The following is a 24003-nucleotide window of genomic DNA, read 5'->3' on the forward strand; positions in this document are numbered from 1 at the left end:
CCATGGTGCTGATGTTTTCAGCTGCCATAGGTCGGGGAGCCACGGTTGATTGTGCCAAAACGGCGCGATCAGAATTATCGCGCATTTTTGTCTCTCTTATCCTCTGAAGGACCTGTGGTAACAGAGCCACCGGAGGAAAAGCATATAGAAGACACGCCGGCCATGTTTGCGACAGGGCATCGTGGTGTCTCGAGAAGAAGATCAGGCAATGCGCGTTCTCGTCGGATGCAAACAGATCGATCTCCGCTCGGCCGAAGACGGTCCATATTTTCTTGACCGTCTGAGGATGCAGCCTCCATTCTTCCGGCGGCGGACCGCTGCGCGAGAGAATGTCTGCACCCGTATTGGCTACACCCGGTATGTGAGTCGCTTTTAACGAACGTACGTTCGCGTGAGCCCATAATAAAAGCCGTTTCGCCAGCCTGGATAGGGAGCGAGATCTCAGCCCTCTTTGGTGGTTTATGAACGAGACCACCGTCATACTGTCCGACCGCACTAGAACGTGTTGATGTTGGAGTTTCGGTCGAAAGTGTCGTAGCGCTAAGATAACCGCCCACATCTCGAGGTGGTTGATATGTAGCTGAGACAACTGGTTGTTCCACGCACCGAAGGCGGGCTCGCCGTTGCAGTGAGCGCCCCAACCCGTCGCAGACGCATCCGTAGTCACCACTTTCCTCCTGCTCACGGAGCCGAGCTCCGTGCCCGAGAGGAAAAGGTGAGGGGATGTCCATATCGAAAGCGCTTTCACGCAGCTGTACGTGATTTTGATTAATAAGCGGCCCGACAACCAAGCACGGGGTGGAACTTTCGCTTTCAACCAAAACTGAAGCGGTCTCATGAACAGCATTCCCAACGGTATTAGTGGGGATGCTGCTGCCATCAGACCCAGCATTTTTTGGAATCGTTTGAGAGGGAGATGTGAACCCGCTTTGAACGATGCCGCCTCGCGTCTGACCGTGAGCGCGCGTTCCTGTGTAAGCCATGCCCGCATCTTTAACGAGTCGAGCGTCATGCCTAAGAACGCGATTCGCTGCGTGGGGGTGAGCAAACTCTTCTGGAGGTTGATTTTGAACCCTAAATTCTCCAAATGCTGGAGTACAACGGTCTTGTGCGCAATAATTTCCCTCTCTGACTGGGCTAGAATAAGCCAATCGTCGAGGTAATTCAATATGCGGATGCCGCTCTGTCTGAGAGGGGCGAGAGCCGCATCCGCACATTTGGTAAATGTGCGTGCTGCCAGAGATAATCCGAAGGGCAGAACTTTGTACTGGTATGCTGTCCCGTCGAACGCGAATCTTAGAAACGGCCTGTGACGTGGTGCTATCGGAATGTGAAATGGTCTTTCAGATCCACTGATATGAACCAATCGCCCGGTCGAATTAACACCATGATTCGTCTGGCTGTAAGCATTTTGAATGGCCGTTTGGCAAGAGCGCGATTCAAAACGCGTAGATCAAATATGGGTCTGAGGCCGCCGTCTTTCTTTGGAACGAGAAAATAACGATTCGCTTTGATCCGCCGGGACCGTCTCTATCGCGTCTTTTAGCAATAAAGAACGCACCTCTTCCCTGAGGATCTGCATGCAATCGTCTGGGACAGTGGTGTAGAGAACGCCGCGAAACCGGGGTGGTCTCCGAGCGAATTGAAGTGAATAACCGTGTTGGATTACGTTTAGAATCCAGGCCGGCATACCGGGTGTGGATTGCCAAACTTGAAGTTTGACGGCGAGCTTCGATATGCTTATGGACGTTAAGCCGTTTGTGTGTGTGTGTGTACAGAGGAGAAAATTTGCTCTTTTTGTGAAAAGGTAAAAATTTGTTTTTCGCTGTTACAGCGGGGGGGGTGTCCAGCGCCCGAGGGGACTGAAACACGCAGAACTTTCGAGGGCGTGCCGGCCGAAGCGGGACCAGAGCCTCTTTTCCTCCTCAGACTCTCTTCAGGGAGGCGGCGCCGGCGTCGGGTCCAGCGTGATCCGGGGACGGGGACCGCGGCGTCGAGGCGGGCCAGCCGGTCGTGCAGGACGTTGGCGCTTGACCTCCGGTTCAGCTCTCTGCTGGGGTTGAGCTGGTGCTGGCTTAGGGCGCTGAGCTGGCGGCGGTTTTGGGCGGCCGGTCTCAGACGCTGAGGCAGATCGTTTTGGTAGGAAATGCCGCATGGCTTGCGACGATTTCTGTGCCTCAGTGAAGCACTGGGTGAACCCCTCCACAGCAGAGCCGAAGAGCCCCGAAGGCGACACGGGCGAGTCAAGAAGGGCAACCCAATCCGTATCCTTGATCTCCGTCAAGTTCAGCCACAGATGTCTCTCCAGAACAACCAGGCTGGCCATGGCTCTTCCTACAGCCTGAGTGGCGACTTTAGTAGCGCGAAGGGCCAAATCAGTCGCGCTGTGCAGGTCTTTGAAGGTCGACGGGTCCGGGCCTGCCTCGTCCATGTCACGGAGGAGTTTTGCCTGGTACACCTGCAGCACCGCCATCGTATGGAGAGCGGATGCGGCGTGGCCGTCGGCGGTGTAAGATTTTGACGCCAGGGTTGATGTCAGACGGCAGGGCTTTGACGGATGGTTCATCTTCGCTCTCCATCCGCCGGCTGAAGACGGGCAGAGATGGGCGGCGACAGTTTCCTCGAGCGGCGGCATCTTTGTGTAGCCGTGTCCGTCGGCGCCGTCCACTACGGAGAGGACGTGGGAGACGGCGCTCTGAGCTCGGGTGGAGTGGGGAGCACGCCAGGATTTGGTGAGCTCTTGGTGAACCTCAGGAAAGAACGGCGCCTGCCGTTGGCGGGATGATTGACGGCGCCCGGGCTGCAGAAACCACTCATCCAGCCGGCTGAGTTGAGGCTCTGACGGCGGCGACCACTGAATGTTGAGCTCCGCTGTAGCTTGTGTCAGGATGCGGATGAGCTCTGAGTCGTGAGGACGCGACTCGGTTGGTTCCGAAGCCGCCCAATCCTCTAACTCCTCAGAGGATGACATCATCTCCAAGTTGTCACCGGACCCAAAGGAAACCATGCCGCTAGCACTTGGCACGGGGCGTTGGTCCTCATGGACGAAGGTGACGGGATGACGGCGGGGAGACAGAGCACGCGGGGGATGAGCCGGCGTGGACTCGGTCTCGGGGCGTCTTCCAGCTTCACGGCTCCGCTGCTGTTTAGGCGGGAGAGCACGGGAAGCCTTCCTTTTAAAGAAATCGAGGCGAGAGCGCAGCAGGACCCAGACAGATGACGCACTCTTTGTGGAGATCCTCCACAGGCAAAGGGGCTCGAAATGAACCGCAATGCCGAAGCGAAATTATCTCAACGCGCTTCTGCTCTTTTAGTTGAAATTCGCTCTTTTATTGCTCACCGGAAAGCGGCAGGGGAACACGCTGGTGTGTAGTTGTCCGCTGCAGTGCTCAGTTCGACGGCGAGTAAGGGCTTTTTCTTTGGAGCAGCGAGAAGGTTCGCGCTGAAGGAGAAAAGTAAAGAGCTCTTGACGTATTTCCCCGGCTTATATAGGGACGTGTGCCACGCCCCGCGCGGGCTCAAACGTCATTGGTCTGTATTTTCTACAGACGTTAACCAATAGGCTTCAATCACGGAGTAAACAGGAGTTTCCCCCATAGCATCAGCAAACTGACGCAATGCGAAGTGAACCGTATTGAAAGGGAACCATAGGATTTAAAGCAAACACTTCTGGGGAGATTTGGTCAATGGGTCTATAAAATTAAATTAACCTATAAATGAACCATCAAAATGTACAGCAGTGTTGCTACACATTGAGTTTGGACTGTAATATGTGATATACTTATATATAAATAGGAAAAAATCAGTTTGTTATACTTACGGACACATGAGTTGTTGACGCTCACAGGAATGTCTTTATAGATGGGAGCAAATCCACTCCAGCATGAACAAATGTGACTCCCAATGGTGTTAATACAATCTGAGTTTTGACCACACACTGACTGTGCATCTTCACATTCATTTATGTCTGCAAGCAATAAGGAATAAAACATAAAAACTGAAAGCAAATATTGCTAATGTGTTATCTGAAATTGAATCATACAGTTCAGTTTAGAGCAATTAAATTAAGCTAATTTTTGTTTAATTGTGATTTCTTACCTCTCTGGCAAAGTTGACCCTCTGAAGGGAGACCTTGAATACATCCACAAGTTCCTCCCACAATCCCATCACACACCTGATAGACGTCACAGGTGTTATTGGACCAGACATGATGATCCTCACACTTACACTCATATTCTGTACCATTTAATCCACACACTGAAATACAATGATAAGATATAACATTACAGTTAAACATTTGTATCTATTTATATACTTATGTTTAAACTGAAACATAATTTATTAAACCTATCATTTGACTGATTGTATTGTGCAACTTGCGTGTAGCACTACAAATTCTTTTAATGTATTATAAATGTATTTTATGGTCATGGTCCTTGCCATGTAAGACATAAAAAATCCTTACAAGCTTAATTTTGTTACAGAATTGTCTGTATATTTGAGTGTTAAATGTATAGGCCAATTTCGTGTTTGCAAACAGAGATGACGTTTTTTGTGGGCGGAGCCAAACTGGTTGCAGAAAGTGACTGCTCCGCAGTAGGGTTGTGAAGTGTTTTAGCGTTAAACCGTGATTTTTATGGATCCGGTGTTCTGTCGAAGTCTGATTCCCCTATGTTACCTTTAGTGCAATGTTTCTTATAGCGTTTTAATCACGTTACGTTTATTTTTAGATAGATAAAAAGTTTAAATGGCTTGGCTACTGATATGCATGTATGTAATGTATATGTATTGTTATTTTTTTGCTAAATCAATTATTTTTACAGTCTGAATCGCTAAAGTACATATAGAAGCAATACTATCATGTATTTTATATAATAGCGTTTATTAAATATTTCATAATTTTCCTGTTTTCTATTATTTCTTCCTTATATTTATCTTACGTGTTTGTTCTAAAACTATTATAAAAGTATTATGTTTAAACATACATTAAAATGTTTATATATTAATAACACTTTACATCATGTGTGTGTGTGTGCTATATTTATATATTTATTAAGTATGTTAACATAATAATTTTAGAACAAACAGGAAGAAGACATAAGCTAAGATATAAGGAAATAAAAAGAAATAGAAAATGAAAAAATTATGAAATATTTTTAAAAAATTGTGTTATTATTGCTTTTTCAGTATAAAAAAAACATTTATTCTGAATAAATTATAATTGTAACGTGATAAAAACGCTATAAGAAAAACATGGACGGAAACAGACTTCGACGGAACACCGGACATCTTCTCTACTTATTTTCTATTCTAATTATTAAAAGATTTCCAGATGATTTCCTCGCTCCATTCTGTCCGTTTAAGGGCTTATTGTAATCATAAACACCTACGTTTATCTTCAAATGATGTCTTCGACGATGGAATTCTATAAAAATGAAAGCCATCTTTTTTGGCATTCTTATTCTGACACTTAACAGCACAACAGGACATTTTCTAGTGAGTTATCTTGCTCATTTCACTCGTGTCTAATTAATTTCCACTGTTTTTCTGCAACCGCATTGCGCGTGCAGCTTGCAGTGATGTAACTGTGACGTCTACTCTTAATTGGTCTATACTCGTTTTAAGTAATTTATAATTAAAATTAATATTTTTAGCAAATGTTTAATTGACCTTGATATAAAGCATCAGGCTCTTACCAGTAGTCATGTCGATATCTGTGACATTTATGTTGTTACTCAGAGTGAGAGGAAGGTTGATATTTGTGATCAGATTTCGTAAGAAGTTCACAAGAGACGAGTCAAAGAATCTCACATCAACATCAATCATGTAGTTTGAAGTCGGACCTGCAAGAACAAACAGAGGCAGTTTCAGTTTGACAATCAGTACAAATAAATTCTTATGTTAAAAACATTAAAGTTATGTTTCAAAAAATATTTTAACTGACTGCAATATACTGTATATAGCTTCCAGTAAAATAAATAGAAATACTATGCACATCTGTAAATAGGAGTAAAATGCTTGTAAAAAAATATTGTTATCGTCACAGAATGAAGTCAGTGTCTCACCTTTCTTTAACTGGCAGAACTGTCCATTGTTTGGAAGAGCATTGATACATGTACACACACCATCAGTGATGTTATCACAGGTCTCATATGAATGACACGTGTCAATTGGCCAAACAAACAGACCCTTACATTTACACTGATATCCCATTTCATTCAAAGAACAGACTGAAAAACACAGAAGAAGATTAAAAATCACATCTCATAATTTATTGCACTATCAATGTTGTTCTGTATAAAGCATTTAAACTATAAAACATCATAAAGAAGAGACAGAGTAGATACCAGTAGTTATGTTGATTTCTGTAATGTTTGTGTTGTCAGTGAGTGTGTAGGGTAAATTGAAAGACATCAGAAGGCTCCTCAGCTGATCAATGATGGCAGGATTCAGGGTATTTATCTCAATTTCTATCAAATACTCAGTTAAAGGTTGAGTCCCTGCAGAAATAAAAGAAAAACATCCAAAATTATGACCAAGTCTTATACAAAAACGGTATAATGGAAAACTATAAATAGAAAGTTGCGTTGTCACCCCTTAGGAATTAATGCAAACAGATTACAAAAAAGTTTGGGTCTGTTACAATATAGGGCCCTATTTTAACGATCTGAAACGCAAGTGCGAAGCGCAACGCGCAAGTGAGTTTGTGGGCGGATCTTGGGCGCTGTTGCTATTTTCCCCGCGTGAGAAATAACTCTTGCGCCGGGCGCAAATCAATAAGGGGTTGGTCTGAAGTAGGTTCATTATTCATAGGTGTGGTTTGGGCGTTACGTCAAATAAACCAATCAGAACGCTAGCCAACATTCCCTTTAAACGCAAGGGCGCAAGTTCCATGGCAGGTTGCTATTATTATGACGGATTTACCAGGCGCACGCCAGGAGCGGTTCACAGCCGAGGAGACCGACGTCCTTGTACGGGGGAATCCCACGCTTGCCAGCATAAATCGGGCACGCCGTGTAACGGGTGGTGGATCTGCCTCAGGACTTGACGCCAGCAGAGGACATCGCTGCGTCCACCCTCACCGCTGAAAGGGTTTGGGGGCTTTGAAATCGGACCCAAGAAACGCAAGCAAGGTCCAACCCCAAAGTACACTTACAAATCAAGTTCATATACATTAAGGTTTCTTATGAAAACATTTTAATTATTATTTACATAAAATAAACGTAATACAGCCACACAACAAAGTTATGAAAATATTTTAATCGTTATTTGCATGAGAATAAATAAAAACTATCACCACAATGCTCACCACTATGATTCCCCTTATCTCGTGTATTAATATTTTTAAGTGTAACAATTTATGATTTGCAAAAATAACTGTTGCATCTGTGTAGATTGGATAAGCAAAGTGTATGCGCGTTGTGCACCCTATACATTATGGTCAAGCATGCGCCCTTAAAATAGCATAATGAACAACGCGCAACGCGCCACTGACTTTAAACTTTTTTTTTCTGGTCAGTGGCGCAATTGTTTTTTGAAACTGCAAAATAGCATCAGGGATGGTTTGCGCCCGAACACGCCTCTTTTTTCGCGCTGAACCACCCAGGGAGCGCAAGTTCATTCCCTAGTTTGCCGACGTGCTTCTGTGACGGGAAAAACCCGCTGTGCGCCGGGGCAAAATACGAATGATACATGCGTCACGGACAAAGTCAATTGCGCTGGGTGCAAGATAGAGCCCATACTGTATAGACTAATGCAAAAATTTTTAGCAGTGCTGAGCTTGGACAGAATTTGATTTTTTTAAAGAAAACATAATTTTGATGAGAAAACAAAAAATAAAATCTGTTTGATAATACTTACGGACACATGAGTTGTTGACGCTCACAGGAATGTCTTTATACAAGGGAGCAAATCCACTCCAGCATGAACAAATGTGACTCCCAATGGTGTTAATACAATCTGAGTTTTGACCACACACTGACTGTGCATCTTTACATTCATTTATGTCTGACAAGTGGTAAGAAAGTAAAACATTAATTAAAAAAAACATGTTTCCAGTGTGTAGAGTAAAACATAATCATATTGGTGAGTAAATTACATTAAGCACATTTGTGCTTAATTGTGATTTCTCACCTCTCTGGCAATGTTGACCCTCTGAAGGAAGACCTTGAATACATCCACAAGTTCCTCCCACAATCCCATCACACACCTGATAGACGTCACAGGTGTCATTGGACCAGACATGATGCTCCTCACACTTACACTCATATTCTGTGCCATTTAATCCACACACTGAAATACAATGATAAGATAAAACATTATAGTAAAACATTCACATTGATTTGCCTGCGTAAAAACTGGAATTCAAACTGAAACATCATATACCTAACCTAATATTTGGTTAATCCTATTATGCAACTTGTACATGTATGTAGCAAAAAAAATTGATGAATTAAAAGTTTTTTTTTATGATGAATGACAAGACCTACAGTGATCTAAGTTCATGATTCTGGCCATGTTAAAGATTAAAATATTATTACAATTGTATCACAGAAAAGTCTATATATTGTAGGGTTTTATAATCATTTCCAGTATTTTATATGAAATAATACAAATATTTTTCAGCAAACGTTTAACTGACCATGACATGAAACACTGGGCTCTTACCAGTAGTCATGTCAATATCTGTGACATTTATGTTGTTGCTCAGAGTGAGAGGAAGGTTGATATTTGTGATCAGATTTCGTAAGTAGTTCACAAGAGACGAGTCAAAGAATCTCACATCAACATCAATCATGTAGTTTGAAGTCGGACCTGCAAGAGCAAACAGAAGCAGTTTCAGTAGAACAGGGGCATAGCCACCTAAAAATGGATGCAGAATAATTTTTTATAGTCTCAATAAAAAAATGCTTACTTAACTATTGTTGTTTACTTGGAATATATATATACACATACACGTCACATGACACACCGCAGCCACAATATGCTATTCATTTAATTTCGTTTTTCCTTTATTAATACTTGTCATACAAAGAAAAGATAAATGTCTACATAATGCTTGGAATGTCTACTTTTAAATTAAGTGAAATTACATCGCTAATAATACACGATTTCAGCGTATATGGACTGGAAAGTGTGTATAGGAATTGTCTTGTGGACTGAATAAAGTCTAATTGGCATTTCTTTTTACAACAAAACCCAACACAATATTTTTATTTTTGAAGTGATCTTCATAGGCTACTGTATGATTATTGAACTGGATTGCCACCTTGAACTTGAAAGCGTGACGCGCATCATACCCACCAATAGCGCGCGTCCACAGCCAGAGCTTAAACTACTTTATGATCGTTTCTTTTGGCTTAAATGCTTCTGTAAATGCTTGAAAACAAGAATTAAGGAAAATATTGTTATTGTCACAGAAAGACGTAAGTGTCTCACCTTTCTTTAACTGGCAGAACTGTCCATTGTTTGGAAGAGCATTGATACATGAACACACACCATCAGTGATGTTATCACAGGTCTCATATGAATGACACGTGTCAATTGGCCAAACAAACAGACCCTCACATTTACACTGATATCCCATTTCATTCAAAGAACAGACTGAAAAACAGAGAAGAAGATTAAAAATCACATCTCATCATTTATTGCAATGTTGTTCTGTATAAAGCGTTTAAACTATAAAACATCATAAAGAAGAGACAGAGTAGATACCAGTAGTTATGTTGATTTCTGTAATGTTTGTGTTGTCAGTGAGTGTGTAGGGTAAATGGAAAGACATCAGAAGGCTCCTCAGCTGATCAATGATGGCAGGATTCAGGGTATTTATCTCAATTTCTATCAGATATTCAGTTAAAGGTTGAGTCACTGTAGAAAAAAGAAAAACATCCACAGTTATGACTATGCATTATAAATACAAATATTGTTGTCTTCAAGTGAATTATGAGTTCCAAGCACAAAGATGACTAAGCAAAGAGGTTTTGTGAACGGGTAACTCAAGATTCCTGATGATACACAAGTTAGAAGTTGTAACATTGGACAGCTCATGCTGATTTCCAACTTGGTGAAAAGCAAGTCGGTTGTCAATGTGAATTAATGATTTTGTAAAATTATTTCAATTTTACATGCTGCATTTCAGTCAATCAAAGACGAAATGTGTGGTCCACTATATTAAAATTAATATTTAGGGGTCCAAGTACAGTATAACATTCCCAAAATTTTTTAGTTTAGGTAAACAGTTTAAGATATCAACCAATAAAATCTGTGGGTGTTGCCCACTTGTTACTAATTTGCCAATATCTTGGTTTGGTAAAATATCTTGAGCTAACACTGTCTTTCAATTTTTCTTGAAGAATTTTCAACAATTTCAAAATGTTCTGAAAAATGGCATACTGTATTTAATGTAGAAGCACCAGTCCATACAAAAATGTATCAAAAGAGTTTTAATTTGTTAAGCTGTTTAACAGAGTCAATATTTGGGTGAGCCCAGTTATAACTAATTCATTTGTATCTTAAAAACACAATGTCCAAAATGTGAGAAAAAATGTGTACACCGTGACCCCAAGACAGACTGGGGTATATTGTTTAAGTTCATCTACAGTAATTACACGGGGAACTAAGCCTAAAACCCATCTTAACTCTAGAATTGATTTGTATTTCAACAATATAACAACTATTCAAATATTTCCAAAATCTGATCTTTTAATTTATCCACTTCAGAAACTTTTCCCTATTTAGTAATTTAGAAATTTGACTTTCATTTTAGATATTAACAGAAAAATAAAATAAATCAATTATACTTACAGACACATGAGTTGTTGACACTCACAGGAATGTATTTATACAAGGGAGCAAATCCACTCCAGCATGAACAAATGTGACTCCCAATGGTGTTAATACAATCTGAGTTTTGACCACACACTGACTGTGCATCTTTACATTCATTTATGTCTGACAAGTGGTAAGAAAGTAAAACATTAATTTAAAAAACAAATGTTACCAGTGTGTAGAGAAGAACATAATCATAATGGTCAGTCAATTGCATTAAGCGCATTGTGCTTGATTTTGATATCTCACCTCGCTGGCAAAGTTGACCCTCTGAAGGGAGACCTTGAATACATCCACAAGTTCCTCCCACAATCCCATCACACACCTGATAGACCTCACAGGTGTCATTGGACCAGACATGATGCTCCTCACACTTACACTCATATTCTGTGCCATTTAATCCACACACTGCAATACAATGATAAGATAAAACATTACAGTTTAACAATTGCATTGATATATCCATTTATACTTGTGTTCAATCTGAAACATCATTGATCAAACCCAGTTTTTGACAAAGCCTATTACAGTATGCTACTTGTGTGTATCAAAACATATCGGATTCACTTTTTATAGATTCCAAAAAAATAGCAACCTTGCAAAAACATAAATATTCTTGTGAGAGTTGTCTGATTGTTAGATATGATTATAAAGTAAATTTTCTAAACCGTGTTAACGGTGCAGTTCAGGCACAGTTAATGTGCAGAGAGATAGGAGGCACTGGTCAAGATTTTCTTAAAATAATGGATTATATTTAGTTTGTGTTTTTCCCAAACCTGTTTATATGCCTTCAAAGCACTTGCAAAATATGGCATGAGTCACATAAAATTATTTTTTAATGCTTTTTCCTATTAAAGCTAAAGAAGAGGCAATCATCCACTCCCATTGTAAAATAAACACCAAAGCAACAGTTTTGACAACAATCTTTGTTTTGGTATCAAAGAAAGTCACTGAGGTTTTGCCAGCCATGAGGGAGAGTAAATTGTGACTATATTTTGGAGTTAATTAATCCTTTAAAATGCATCATAAACCAAACTTTTTCACAAAGGTTTCTTTATATTTTAATCAGTTTTAATTCTTACTTTAAGTTAATAAATCCAAGTAAAATTTAATATGTCTTTGGTAAATTTTTCTTTGAACTTGACACAATGAAATATTGAGCTCTTACCAGTAGTCATGTCGATATCTGTGACATTAATGTTGTTGCTCAGAGCGAGAGGAAAGTTGATATTTGTGATCAGATTTCGTAAGTAGTTCACAAGAGACGAGTCAAAGAATCTCACATCAACATCAATCATGTAGTTTAAAGTCGGCCCTGCAAGAACAAACAGAGGCAGTTTCAGCAGGACAATCAATACAATTATAATCATGTTAAAAACATTAACATTTTCTTTTGAAAATGTTTTTTTCAGGTTACAAAATATCTAGCTTTCAGATAAAAATATAAATGTTTAACATCTGTAAATGCTTGAAATAAAAATTGTATAAGAAAATATTGTTATTGTCACAGAATGACGTCAGTGTCTCACCTTTCTTTAACTGGCAGAACTGTCCATTGTTTGGAAGAGCATTGATACATGTACACACACCATCAGTGATGTTATCACAGGTCTCATATGAATGACACGTGTCAATTGGCCAAACAAACAGACCCTCACATTTACACTGATATCCCATTTCATTCAAAGAACAGACTGAAAAACAAAGGAGAAGATTAAAAATCACATCTCATCATTTATTGCACTATCAATGTTGTTCTTTATAAAGCGTTTAAACTATAAAACATCATAAAGAAAATACAGAGTAGATACCAGTAGTTATGTTGATTTCTGTAATGTTTGTGTTGTCAGTGAGTGTGTAGGGTAAATGGAAAGACATCAGAAGGCTCCTCAGCTGATCAATGATGGCAGGATTCAGGGTATTTATCTCAATTTCAATCAGATATTCAGTTAAAGGTTGAGTCTCTGTAAAAAAGAGAAAAAACATTCAACATTATGACTTTGCCTTATTAAAAAAGCAAAAGTGTGGGTCTGTTACAATATATACACTAATGCAAAACTTATCTAGCAGTGTTGTTCCTAAGCTTGGGCCAGAAATTGTCTATTTTTAATAATAAAAAAAAAACAGAAATAAAATCGGTCAATTGTACTTACGGACACATGAGTTGTTGACGCTCACAGGGATGTCTTTATACAAAGGAGAAAATCCACTCCAGCACGAACAAATGTGACTCCCAATGGTGTTAATACAATCTGAGTTTTGACCACACACTGACTGTGCATCTTCACATTCATTTATGTCTGACAAGTAATAAGAAAGAAAAACATACATTTTAAAAACAAATGTTTGTAAAGTTTAAAGTAAAATTAAATCATACTGGTCAGTTTATAAGCACAATTGTGTTTAATTGTGATTTCTTACCTCTCTGGCAAAGTTGACCCTCTGAAGGGAGACCTTGAATACATCCACAAGTTCCTCCCACAATCCCATCACACACCTGATAGACCTCACAGGTGTCATTGGACCAGACATGATGATCCTCACACTTACACTCATATTCTGTGCCATTTAATCCACACACTGTAACAAAGTAGACTTGTTTATTGATTAAGCACAATCACAATAAAAAAGTTACAAGAATCACTTGTTACATCATTACAAGTGTTAGTTGTAAAGTAATATTTCTTTACCTCTCTATAGAGACATATTTTGTGAGCATTTGTATTACAGTATGTGCATGTTAATATTCAAAGTCAGTCTGAACTTGTGGCACAACAGGCAATTACTCTAAATGTGATTTTCATGAGGCCCCCTTAAAACTCTGGTTTATTTCTCATAGTTTGTGTAGCAAATATTTCATTTTGATCATGCTGTAATATTTTCTGATCTCACCAGTAGTCATGTCGATATCTGTGACATTAACATTGTTGCTCAGAGCGAGAGGAAGGTTGATATTTGTGACCAGATTTCGAAAGAAGTTCACAAGAGCCGAGTCAAAGAATCTCACATCAAAGTCAATCACGTATGCTGAAGGTTGTGCTGTGAGACAGACAAGGAGAAAAACATGTAGTTACCATCACACTGTGAACAACCTGTATCTCAAGATGCCACTGTCTTATCTGTCTTTCTTATCTTCTGATTTTTAAGGAATGCTGCTGTGGTGCTGCATTTTTCAGTTCTGCACAGTGCACACATTACATTGCATACTATACCGTAATAACAGAGTGTATTTGTTGTTTTGTTTTCAACAGTCCATACTATGACCAGAGGCGGCCTTAGCTATGTTTCAACCGTTTCAATTGAAACGGGCCCCGCCCTAAAGGAGGGCCCCAGCCCGGCGCAAGAATGTTTGAACGTGGGGCTATGATTCCTGCACGGGGGAGCTCACATTGTCAGTGCCTGTGGATGTTAAGCAATCACATATCTTTCATTTTAAATCAATTAATTTCTGCTCTTTATTTTCTCTCGGACGTTCATACGCGCTTTAGCCTGTAGAAATCGGATTATTAATATGAAATGAATGTATTTTATAAAAAAAATATAGAACTGCATTAATAATTATTATATGTCATTTAAATTATTTTTAAAAGTAATTTCTTTCATTTTTATAAATCAATGTAGAATCGTTTACAGCAGCATCACAGTGCTTCATAAAAACTCTAAGAAAACGTGCACATGTGGATAATTCTAGAGGTTTAATTATTCTTTAGCATCGGGATCACTAGACGAGAGCTTAATAGCCTTATTTTTGTGAAAACCGACATTTCTTAAATGTGTTACCTGTCGTAGTTAGCCCGTGCGCATTCATTCCGACAAATTTTCCGTCACAAATGGAGAGAATATCAATTTGAAGTACTCATCGCTATATGCCCTATTTATTCCCTTCAAATATCAGAGCTGTGCAGAGAGTTGCGCAATTGTGTCTCATTGCGTGACTGTGACCGCTAAAATACACTTGGAGAATAGAGCAATGAAAGCAACGTCATTTTAATTTTATCTGGAGTGAAAGTTTAAGCGGCCCCCTTCCCGAAGTGCCCTTCAAGGGCGCAAAAACGCAGTTTTGAATTCGACCATGCTCTCTCTCATCAGGCTTGTCTGTGCAAGTGCGATTCCAGGTTTTTAATAATACATTATTTTAGGGACTGATTTCAATGGTTTTTTTTTAAATAATATTATTGGATTTTATACTAACCTTAATGCAGTATTTAATTGTATTTAAAATATGTGTATAACATCTGTGTGCATTTACTGACTGCCTTTAATATATTTTGTGCATGACGGCATTTTCCTCTAACGCAACATCCACACAATGTTCCATTAAATGAACATAATGACCAAGAACTTTAGATAAATAGGGGTGATTTTTTTTTTACAGTGGCTTGGAAATCGTCTATTTTTGTTTTGCTCCCGCATAACAATGTAAACTGTTTTTATAATAGCCTATTGAACATAGATGCCGTCAGCTCTCGTTCAGATTTTTATTGAGCACGAGGTGACAAAATCGCTGGACAAAGATAAACTTATCAGGGAATTCTCAGCACCCAAACACAGAAAGGTGGATTTCTAATAAGGTTTAGGTGAAATCTACGCTCGCCGCCAGGTGAGCTGTCTACGGTGCTGAAAAAACGCGGAGCCCATCCTTATTTATAAGTTCGGTTCAGTGTCAGTCAGACACTTGTCTTGTTTGCTTTTGTTAAATAATTCAAGTTGAGGGGATGTTTGAGATGTTTTTTTTTAAAGTCAGCCCAGACAGCTGAAAATATACTGTGCAAATCAATTAAGCAGAGAATTTAGCGTCCATGAAAGGGCGAGGCAACTATAATTGTATAGTTGTAATTAAATAAGGTTGGATCATTTCTTTTGAGCTGCCTGTTCGTGAAGCTAAAAGTGCACGTAATAAAATAATATACCATTGATGCAAACCAACAGGAATCCTTGCTTTTTGCTCTATTACGCTTATGTTTTATGTGGGTAGGGCCTCCTATTAGTTATTGAAACGGGCCACCAGATGCTTAAGGCCGGCTCTGACTATGACGCACCTTAAATGTTATTCATTGCAAACATTTTACATACCTGCTACTGGTTGTGTACATGCTGTGGTGTCTCCTGGAATACAGATGAGAATAAATTATAAATAATAGGATATAAACAGAAATGTATATAATGAGAATGTTGTTGTTTTTTGTTACTTGTCATCGTGCTGAATGGCTGACAGAACTGTCCATCACTTGGTACAGCGTTGATGCAGCTGCATGTGTCATTAGTGGTGCTACAGCTCCCATATTCTTTACACTTGTCACAAGGCCAGACATACTGATCCTCACAACTACACTGGTAACCAGTGGTACCTGAGCTGCACACTAAGCAAGCAAACAGCACACGGTTCATTTTTAACAGATGTGTATTGGAACGTCAATGCTGTGTTTGACTCCTAAATAATGCCAGATGTGATATTTGTCACCTGTTGTGATGTCCATATCTAAAAGTTCTACCAGATCATCTAATGCAAGCGGAAAGGTGAGGTTCCCCAAAAGTCTCCTCATCTCGCTGATCACAGAGATGACTGCTGCATTCATCTCAATTTCAAACAAAAACTCTGTGATTGGTAGTTCTGTGAAAGAGACAAAATACATATGATTGTATATACTGTATATGGTAAAGGGAAGTGCAGCTACTGTTTGTTAGTATTAATGTTGTTGGCTATGAAGGATTCCTACCATTTTGTAACAAACACATCTCTCCATCAGTTGGGATGCCATTGATACATCCACATGAGCCTAAGCGGATGTCATCGCATGCCTCATATGCCTTGCAGTTGTTGTATGACCATGCATAACCGTCTTCACAAGTGCACTGGTATTCGGTCCCATTTGGTTGGCACACTTATGGAAACATAACAGAACTGGTCATAAAAACCTCTGTTTACACAACAAACCACAATGTGTTCTCGAAACAAGAACAGGAATTACGAATAAAAAAAAGGAGACTTACCTGTTGTTACATTTACATCAGTAATTTCAGTACTGTTGCCCACTTGAAGAGGAAACGTGAGGGAGGCCAAAGATGATTTGATTAGCTCGATGACTACAGCTTGGGATACATTCACTTCCACAATCACAATGAACTCCATTAGCTCTATACATAGAGAAGAAAATATAATGCATTTACACAGACAGCATTTACAGATAAAACCAAAGATCGTAAACAGATTAAACAATCCATATTTTTACTTAAAACATTAAAACATAACAGTGATTCAGACCTGCATCTCTTCTTTGTATATGATGGAGTGGCTCATCTATGTAACCAAACTAAAGGCAAAAAACAACAACAACATACAGTATTAAGCAATTTACATAATAAGAAGTATTTACAGTAAATGGGCAAATACTGTTTTGTGGTTATAGTCCATTTCATTCATTTATGCATTTGGCAGACGTTTTATCCAAAGCGACTTACAGTGCATTACAGGGTACAGTATGTGTGTTCCCTGGGTTTAAACCCATAACCTTTTGCGCTGCTAACTCAATGCTCTACCACTGAGCTACACAGGAACACATAGTTAAATGCAACAAATGTATGTGTTTTATTTTACTACAGATTTAATGTTCGGCTAGGCCCATCATTATTTAGGGATATTCATCTTCATACAGCATGTTTTTTTCTATGAATATTATATTTATGCTTCTGCAATGTAAATAAACTCTCCTACCGGTAAATCTATGCTTGCTTCTGGGAAATCAAGTGTTTCCACAGCACATACTTCCGTTAGCAGGAAAGCCATGGTAAATCCAACAATGTACTTTAATATTTCTCCTGTACCTGATAAATTGAAAACATTAGGCAGCATTTTAAATAGAAAACCTTCAAGTTAACAATCTTTGGAAATAAATTGAAAATGGATTACATGATTGCATTTATTTTAAACTCTTAAATTATATTGTTAAATATCCTAAAATAAATGTTCTCAAGGCATCTTTATTTTTAGTTTCAGCAACAATAAAAAAAAAACATCTAAACCCGTTAAACAAGGTCTTTGGCTTAAAATAACATTACGCAGTTGCAGACTGATCTTGTGATAAAATCACTTTGGTTTCTCGAAATGTCTATATACAGTAGGAAATGTCTTAATATAACTAAGGCCTAGTCCTGGATCAATCCAAACCCGGTCCGGGAAACAGCCCCTTTGTCTTCTTTATTACTAAGCTGTTTTTCGATTATAACAGTCCCCCTTCAGTTAAAGCTATGGTCTACGATTTCAAAGATTGTTCATTATTAATAAACTCGTTTAGATGCTGGTTATGGTTCTACAGTAAAATCCTAACAATATGAAGAGAAAAAAGAATTTTAAAAATCCATTCAGTCTATTGGGTGTACGGCGGCAGATAAATTGACCAATGTAAATTTGGTTATCTGCTCTCATCAAATCCCCGTACACTTGAAAATCCACCTCGCGATCGCGTCTCCACCCCATCGCTCACCACCCCGCCCCTCTCGTGCCTGCGACATGACATTTGTGTCAGTGTATGTTAGCTAGCGAAGCAGCAACATCTCACTAATGGAAAAAAACTAACCGACAGCAGCAAGCTTCTTGTCCCTACAGTAAAGGTTAGAAGAAAAGGGAAGTCTGTAGAGGAAAGAGCAGAGGTAAAAAAAATTTGAAAAACGCCGGACTCTAAGTAGAATCAATAAAGGGTCCGCAATTGACCGTTGGAGGAAGCTTCAGGGAGATTTGGGGCTGAAAACCGACGCCGACACGGCGGACTTTTTGTTGAACAGGAACGCATCTATTTATAATTTTATTGTGTGAGGTTACATAAATATATTTTTATCAGTCTGACAACATGCTGCCGGTCGGCAGTGGAATGTTAGCCGTTTAGCATCGCGTATCACGGGTCAAAGTAATTATATTTACAAAGATTGTGTGCGGTGTTACATAAATCTTTTTATCAGTCTGGTAACAACATGCTCATGCTGCCGGTCGGCATTGGAATGTTAGCCGTTTAGCATCGCGTATCACGGGTCAAAGTGCTTATATTTACAAAGATTGTGTGTGGTGTTACATAAATCTTTTTATCAGTCTGGCAACAACATGCTCATGCTGCCGGTCGGCTTTGGAATGTTAGCCGTTTACCATCGCGTATCACGGGTCAAAGTACTTATATTTACAAAGATTGTGTGTGGTGTTACATAAATCTTTTTATCAGTCTGGTAACAACATGCTCATGCTGCCGGTCGGCATTGGAATGTTAGCCGTTTAGCATCGCGTATCACGGGTCAAAGTGCTTATATTTACAAAGATTGTGTGTGGTGTTACATAAATCTTTTTATCAGTCTGGTAACAACATGCTCATGCTGCCGGTCGGCATTGGAATGTTAGCCGTTTAGCATCGCGTATCACGGGTCAAAGTGCTTATATTTACAAAGATTGTGTGCGGTGTTACATAAATCTTTTTATCAGTCTGGTAACAACATGCTCATGCTGCCGGTCGGCATTGGAATGTTAGCCGTTTAGCATCGCGTATCACGGGTCAAAGTGCTTATATTTACAAAGATTGTGTGTGGTGTTACATAAATCTTTTTATCAGTCTGGCAACAACATGCTCATGCTGCCGGTCGGCTTTGGAATGTTAGCCGTTTAGCATCGCGTATCACGGGTCAAAGTAATTATATTTACAAAGATTGTGTGTGGTGTTACATAAATCTTTTTATCAGTCTGGCAACAACATGCTCATGCTGCCGGTCGGCTTTGGAATGTTAGCCGTTTAGCATCGTGTATCACGGGTCAAAGTAATTATATTTACAAAGTCATTCCTTGAAGCTCAGGAGGGGAAACGTATGCCAAACGTTGTTGTGAATGTAAATAACGTCAATTGCAATCATAATTGTAATTGTTCATTCCTTCAAGGCTTTATGTGTTTACTGCTCGGTAAATCTCTGTTCTGATGTTTACTACCGGTGATCAAAGCTTGAATGAGTGACGTTGTTCAGTTCGTTTCCCGGTGGGAGGGATCAGGTAGCACAGAGGGGCGGGATGAGTTTTTTAAAACTTACTAACCGCCTCAGGCTTTCTCAACCGATTTTCAACATCGTAGACTACAGCTTTAAGCGAAGGGAAATTTCTTCAAATTAACTTACATTTTATTTGTTATCTGTTGTGAAGATTTAGAAGAATTGTAATGCAGTGCTGGTTTCTGGTGCTTTTGACTTTTTTAAACACTGATAGTAAATAATGTCCACTTTAGTTCGCTCTATAAAGTATTGATGGTCTCTATTCTGTTTGTGTTCTGAATCTACATGTGTAATGTAAGACCTAAATATTACTTTGAAATATTAAAGGCTTTATTTGTCTGTGAAACATAGTGTCTAAATATGTCTCTACAGTGTATTGTGCACACAGTGTGTGAGTGGAAAATATTTGTCATTACAGTATAGCAGAACTATCTGAAACTCTTTCTTAAAAAAATCAGATGGTTCAACAGGGTTACCACACCTAACTTCAAATTCAAGGACCTTTCAAGGAATTTCCAGGTCCAACACCCTCAAATTCAAGGACTAAATGTGGGGACACATTTCAAGTAAGAGCAAGGATACATAGTGTTACCTTTTAAGATACATTGTTACAGCTCCCTTTCGAGGGAACTCGCGCTGCGTCACTGCGGTGACACTTTGGGGACGCCTCCAGGGGTAAGTGCGTCTGAACGTGTATATCAAATTTAACCAATGGTGAGGCTTAACGACAAAGACAGGGTGACGCGGGAGCCAGGAAGTATAACGCTATCTGAAATATTGCCAGAGACGGCGTTACAGGGACGCAGGAAGTATGGCAAGGGAGACGCAGCATCTCGTTCCCTTCTCAGGGAACAACAGTTACATACGTAACCAGAGACGTTTTCATGTGTCAAACACAACTATGCAAAAAAGCATTTTGGTATGCATCAACATTTGCATACAGAAGATATAAGCATTTACAGTTTAGCATGTGTTTAAAAGGCTAGAAATTGTATGATATTATCCTACACTACACAGGGAATAATATGGGTTTTTTTTATTGCAAAAAATAGATTCAAGCACTTTCAATGACCTGTATCTATCTATGTATATTTTCACAAACTTCCCAGGGCCTTGAATTTTTCCCCCAGATTCACAAATTTTCAAGGACCCGTGGGAACCCTGGTTCAAGATAAATTACGTAACTAGAAAGACATGCAGAATTTGTTACAAATATAGTTTAACTAAAACCAAAAATTATCTGTAAATTATTTTACCTTTACGGGCCATGTTCCTCAAATACACCAAAACTTCAATTCTTCAGCAATTAAAATAATGTATTGTATACGCCTTGGTTGCATCTGTAATACAATAAATGCGATAATACATTATATTACATTGTCAGAAAATGACTGCTTGAGCTATCATATAAACAAGACATACACTGTTAGTTCAAATCAACATATATTTTTATATGTTAAACATATGTTATTTCAACTTATCACAAGTCAACATTTATAAAGTAGGTTGAATTGACTTGCATAATTGAGTTGTTTAAACTTCATACTGCATTTTTGTACAGTGTACATTTTATAAGACTGACATTGCCCTCCAAAAGTACAGATGTACATTTTGGGTTATTTTAGCTGTTTACCAAAATTTCTACAGGTTACAGTCATATAACAAATATTGGCTTAAAGTGCACACTTTTAGCTTTACTTAGAGGGTGTTCACATTCAGACCGTCTGAAGGGTTTAGGAATTACAGCTGTTTAATATGTAGCTCCCTCTTTTTAAAGTGGTCAAATGTATGGAACAGGTATTGTGTATTTGTAAAATAATTTTCTTATAAATGAAAGATGTTAAAGGTCTGGAGTTGATTTTGTGCCTCTGAAACCACATGATGTACTTCAGGGACATCTCTATACAAGTTATACAGACCATAGGTAGTTTCAAAAACACAACAAATCCATCAAAGAGATAGCAAGAGCATTAAGTCTGGCCAGATCAACAATTTGGACATTATGACTTAACAAACAACACACTTATGAGCTCAGCAACAAATAAATCTTGAATGTCCATATAAAATAACAGTGGTGGCTGATCGCATTATCCTCCCCATGATAAAGAAAAACCCCTTCACAACATCTAAAGAAGTGAAAAATGTACATTACCAAAAAAACAGCCATCCAGTGCCCTAAGAAGCCATGCATGGAAATGCAATTACACTGCCTGAACACCATTTTACTGAAGATGTTGTTTGCTCTTATCTTAGCCTTCTCCATCATTTTTATTCTCATTAGTTTATACAGGTTGATATTAATTTAATCTCTCCAAATTAGGCTTTTATAGAGTCTAATCTCCCCTTCCTATTCTTGAGGCTTTTGTATCTTGTGGTGAACCCTCTGTATTTCTCCTTGTAATATCTTCTCTTTATTGTTTTGATTGACATCTTTACCTCCTGTAGAGTTCTTCATTTGTCTGGACATTGTAAATGGGTTTTTCTTTATCATGGAGAGGATAATGGTAAATAATAGTAGAAAGTTAAAGATTGTTAATCTGCATTTCTAACGATCATTGCTGTCAAATATAACGTGAAATAGAAACTATTAAACTTTCTCAGAAACCACATACAGTTTCCACTTATAGAGGTATTCTTAGTACTGATATGGGCTAAAATAGCTTTAGTACTTCAAGGAAAAGAAAATAAGTGGTACTGTGGTGAACATACATTACTGTATGTGACCCTACAGTACCTGTGTAAACTCAGCTAGTCATTTTTCTTTTTAAAGATTTACTATTTTCTACATAAAATCATCTATCATAATGTAAAGAACATGACAAAGATTGAAATCAATAAATGAAATACAATTTTGATACTTTTTATCTCAAGAGTTTGATTTTAAGACTTTAGCCTGGATTTTACAGACAGGGTCACATATTGTGGTAAAAATGCATAGATCTTAAGACTCTTTCATCATACAATTAACTAAAAAATTAAATTAAATAGTCCCAATCAACAAACATAAATTTAATCTAAAAAGAACAATAATCTAAACACTACAAACAATTAACAACAGCTAATTCAACAAATTGTGATGAATACACAACCCATTACATTCATTTCCATTCACTCTTTATGCTGAAACACAGTTAATTACAGATAATTATTGTTAATGTATGTGTGCATTGATTCTGTCTTACCTCGCAATTGCAGCAACCACTAAATGAAACCATAAGTATGCTAACTAGCGTCTCAAGATTTTTGTTTCCTTGTTACATGACCCACCCACAAAATCTTCCTGGAATGAACATGTCATTGTGCAGGTTGCCACAGTAATGTGACTGTGTGCAGGTCACCTGCTAAACTAGTTTGATTCTTTCTATTATTTCCTAGTTCCCCTGTGTGAACAGAAAAGAGGGTTGCATACACAGAAACATTGTAAGGTCATTGTGGGCTTCGTTATCAGTGTAAATCACATACCTGTACTGTATGCAACCAAAACATGACTAGCATGTTAGACATTGTTTTCCTTAGGCATATTATGTATAGATGTATAATAAATATATGACCCTGACCGTGACATTCAGACCAAAGTCTCAATCTAATTATGAGATTTGGAGCATCAAATGTGATTTCATTCATTGATTTTATATTTATATTTTTCCAGAATATTCTTTATGTAAGATGACTTTATGTAGAAAACAGTAAATCACAAAAAATACTTTTGCTGGAACGCTTTTAATATGACATGCATTGTAGTACTGTCTGAAATTCACAGAAAATAAAGAAGAGCAGTAACTTTCGACTACTGTTGTGTCTGCGCTTTTAACTAAGTATTTTATAAGAATCAATGCTACAACGCTACTAATAAGAAATCTACGCTCCATTGAGCACCATGTTTACAAGCAACATGTTTTTCGTCTGTGACCCTGATAAGTCATCTATTTTGGCATCACATGCCTGCCTTGTCTAATACAACTGATAGTAAACCACAGCACAAGCAAACACAATACAAATAAGAAAATGCAACAATATGCAAAAACTCAATATGCCAGAGAGGTCCGATTTCTGTTCATCACCTTCTTCGGTTACTAAAAATAGACTTGTTTTATGTCTACCCCCCCAGTCCCTTTCCTCTGAAGCCACAGCACAATAAGCCAAGCCCAACAGACACAATAGGTT

At 38.7% G+C, this 24003-nt stretch overlaps 2 protein-coding genes across 2 annotated transcripts; both read right to left on the reverse strand.

The window, feature by feature from the left end:
* Positions 1-3705: 3705 nt before the first annotated feature.
* LOC135749715 (adhesion G protein-coupled receptor F5-like) lies at positions 3706-6213 on the reverse strand. Its single transcript, XM_073811482.1, has 5 exons — positions 6066-6213; positions 5697-5843; positions 4099-4257; positions 3821-3967; positions 3706-3710 (listed from the first exon to the last, which is right to left on the reverse strand). Exons 1-5 carry the CDS (start codon positions 6211-6213, stop codon positions 3706-3708), a joined length of 606 nt encoding a protein of 201 aa, XP_073667583.1.
* A 1864-nt stretch (positions 6214-8077) lies between these two features.
* On the reverse strand, positions 8078-23082 carry LOC135749716 (uncharacterized). Its single transcript, XM_065268365.1, has 20 exons — positions 23022-23082; positions 21096-21179; positions 17540-17649; positions 17090-17138; positions 16819-16962; positions 16545-16709; positions 16289-16438; positions 16017-16187; positions 15901-15933; positions 13720-13866; positions 13249-13407; positions 12639-12791; positions 12357-12521; positions 11996-12142; positions 11077-11235; positions 10804-10950; positions 9715-9867; positions 9439-9603; positions 8668-8814; positions 8078-8292 (listed from the first exon to the last, which is right to left on the reverse strand). The coding sequence occupies exons 2-20, from the start codon at positions 21106-21108 to the stop codon at positions 8078-8080; spliced, it is 2592 nt and encodes an 863-aa protein (XP_065124437.1). The 5' UTR covers positions 21109-21179; positions 23022-23082.
* Between the last annotated feature and the right edge of the window lie 921 nt (positions 23083-24003).

The sequence above is a fragment of the Paramisgurnus dabryanus genome, chromosome 12, assembly GCF_030506205.2.
Source record: "Paramisgurnus dabryanus chromosome 12, PD_genome_1.1, whole genome shotgun sequence".
Classification (NCBI taxonomy): domain Eukaryota; kingdom Metazoa; phylum Chordata; class Actinopteri; order Cypriniformes; family Cobitidae; genus Paramisgurnus; species Paramisgurnus dabryanus.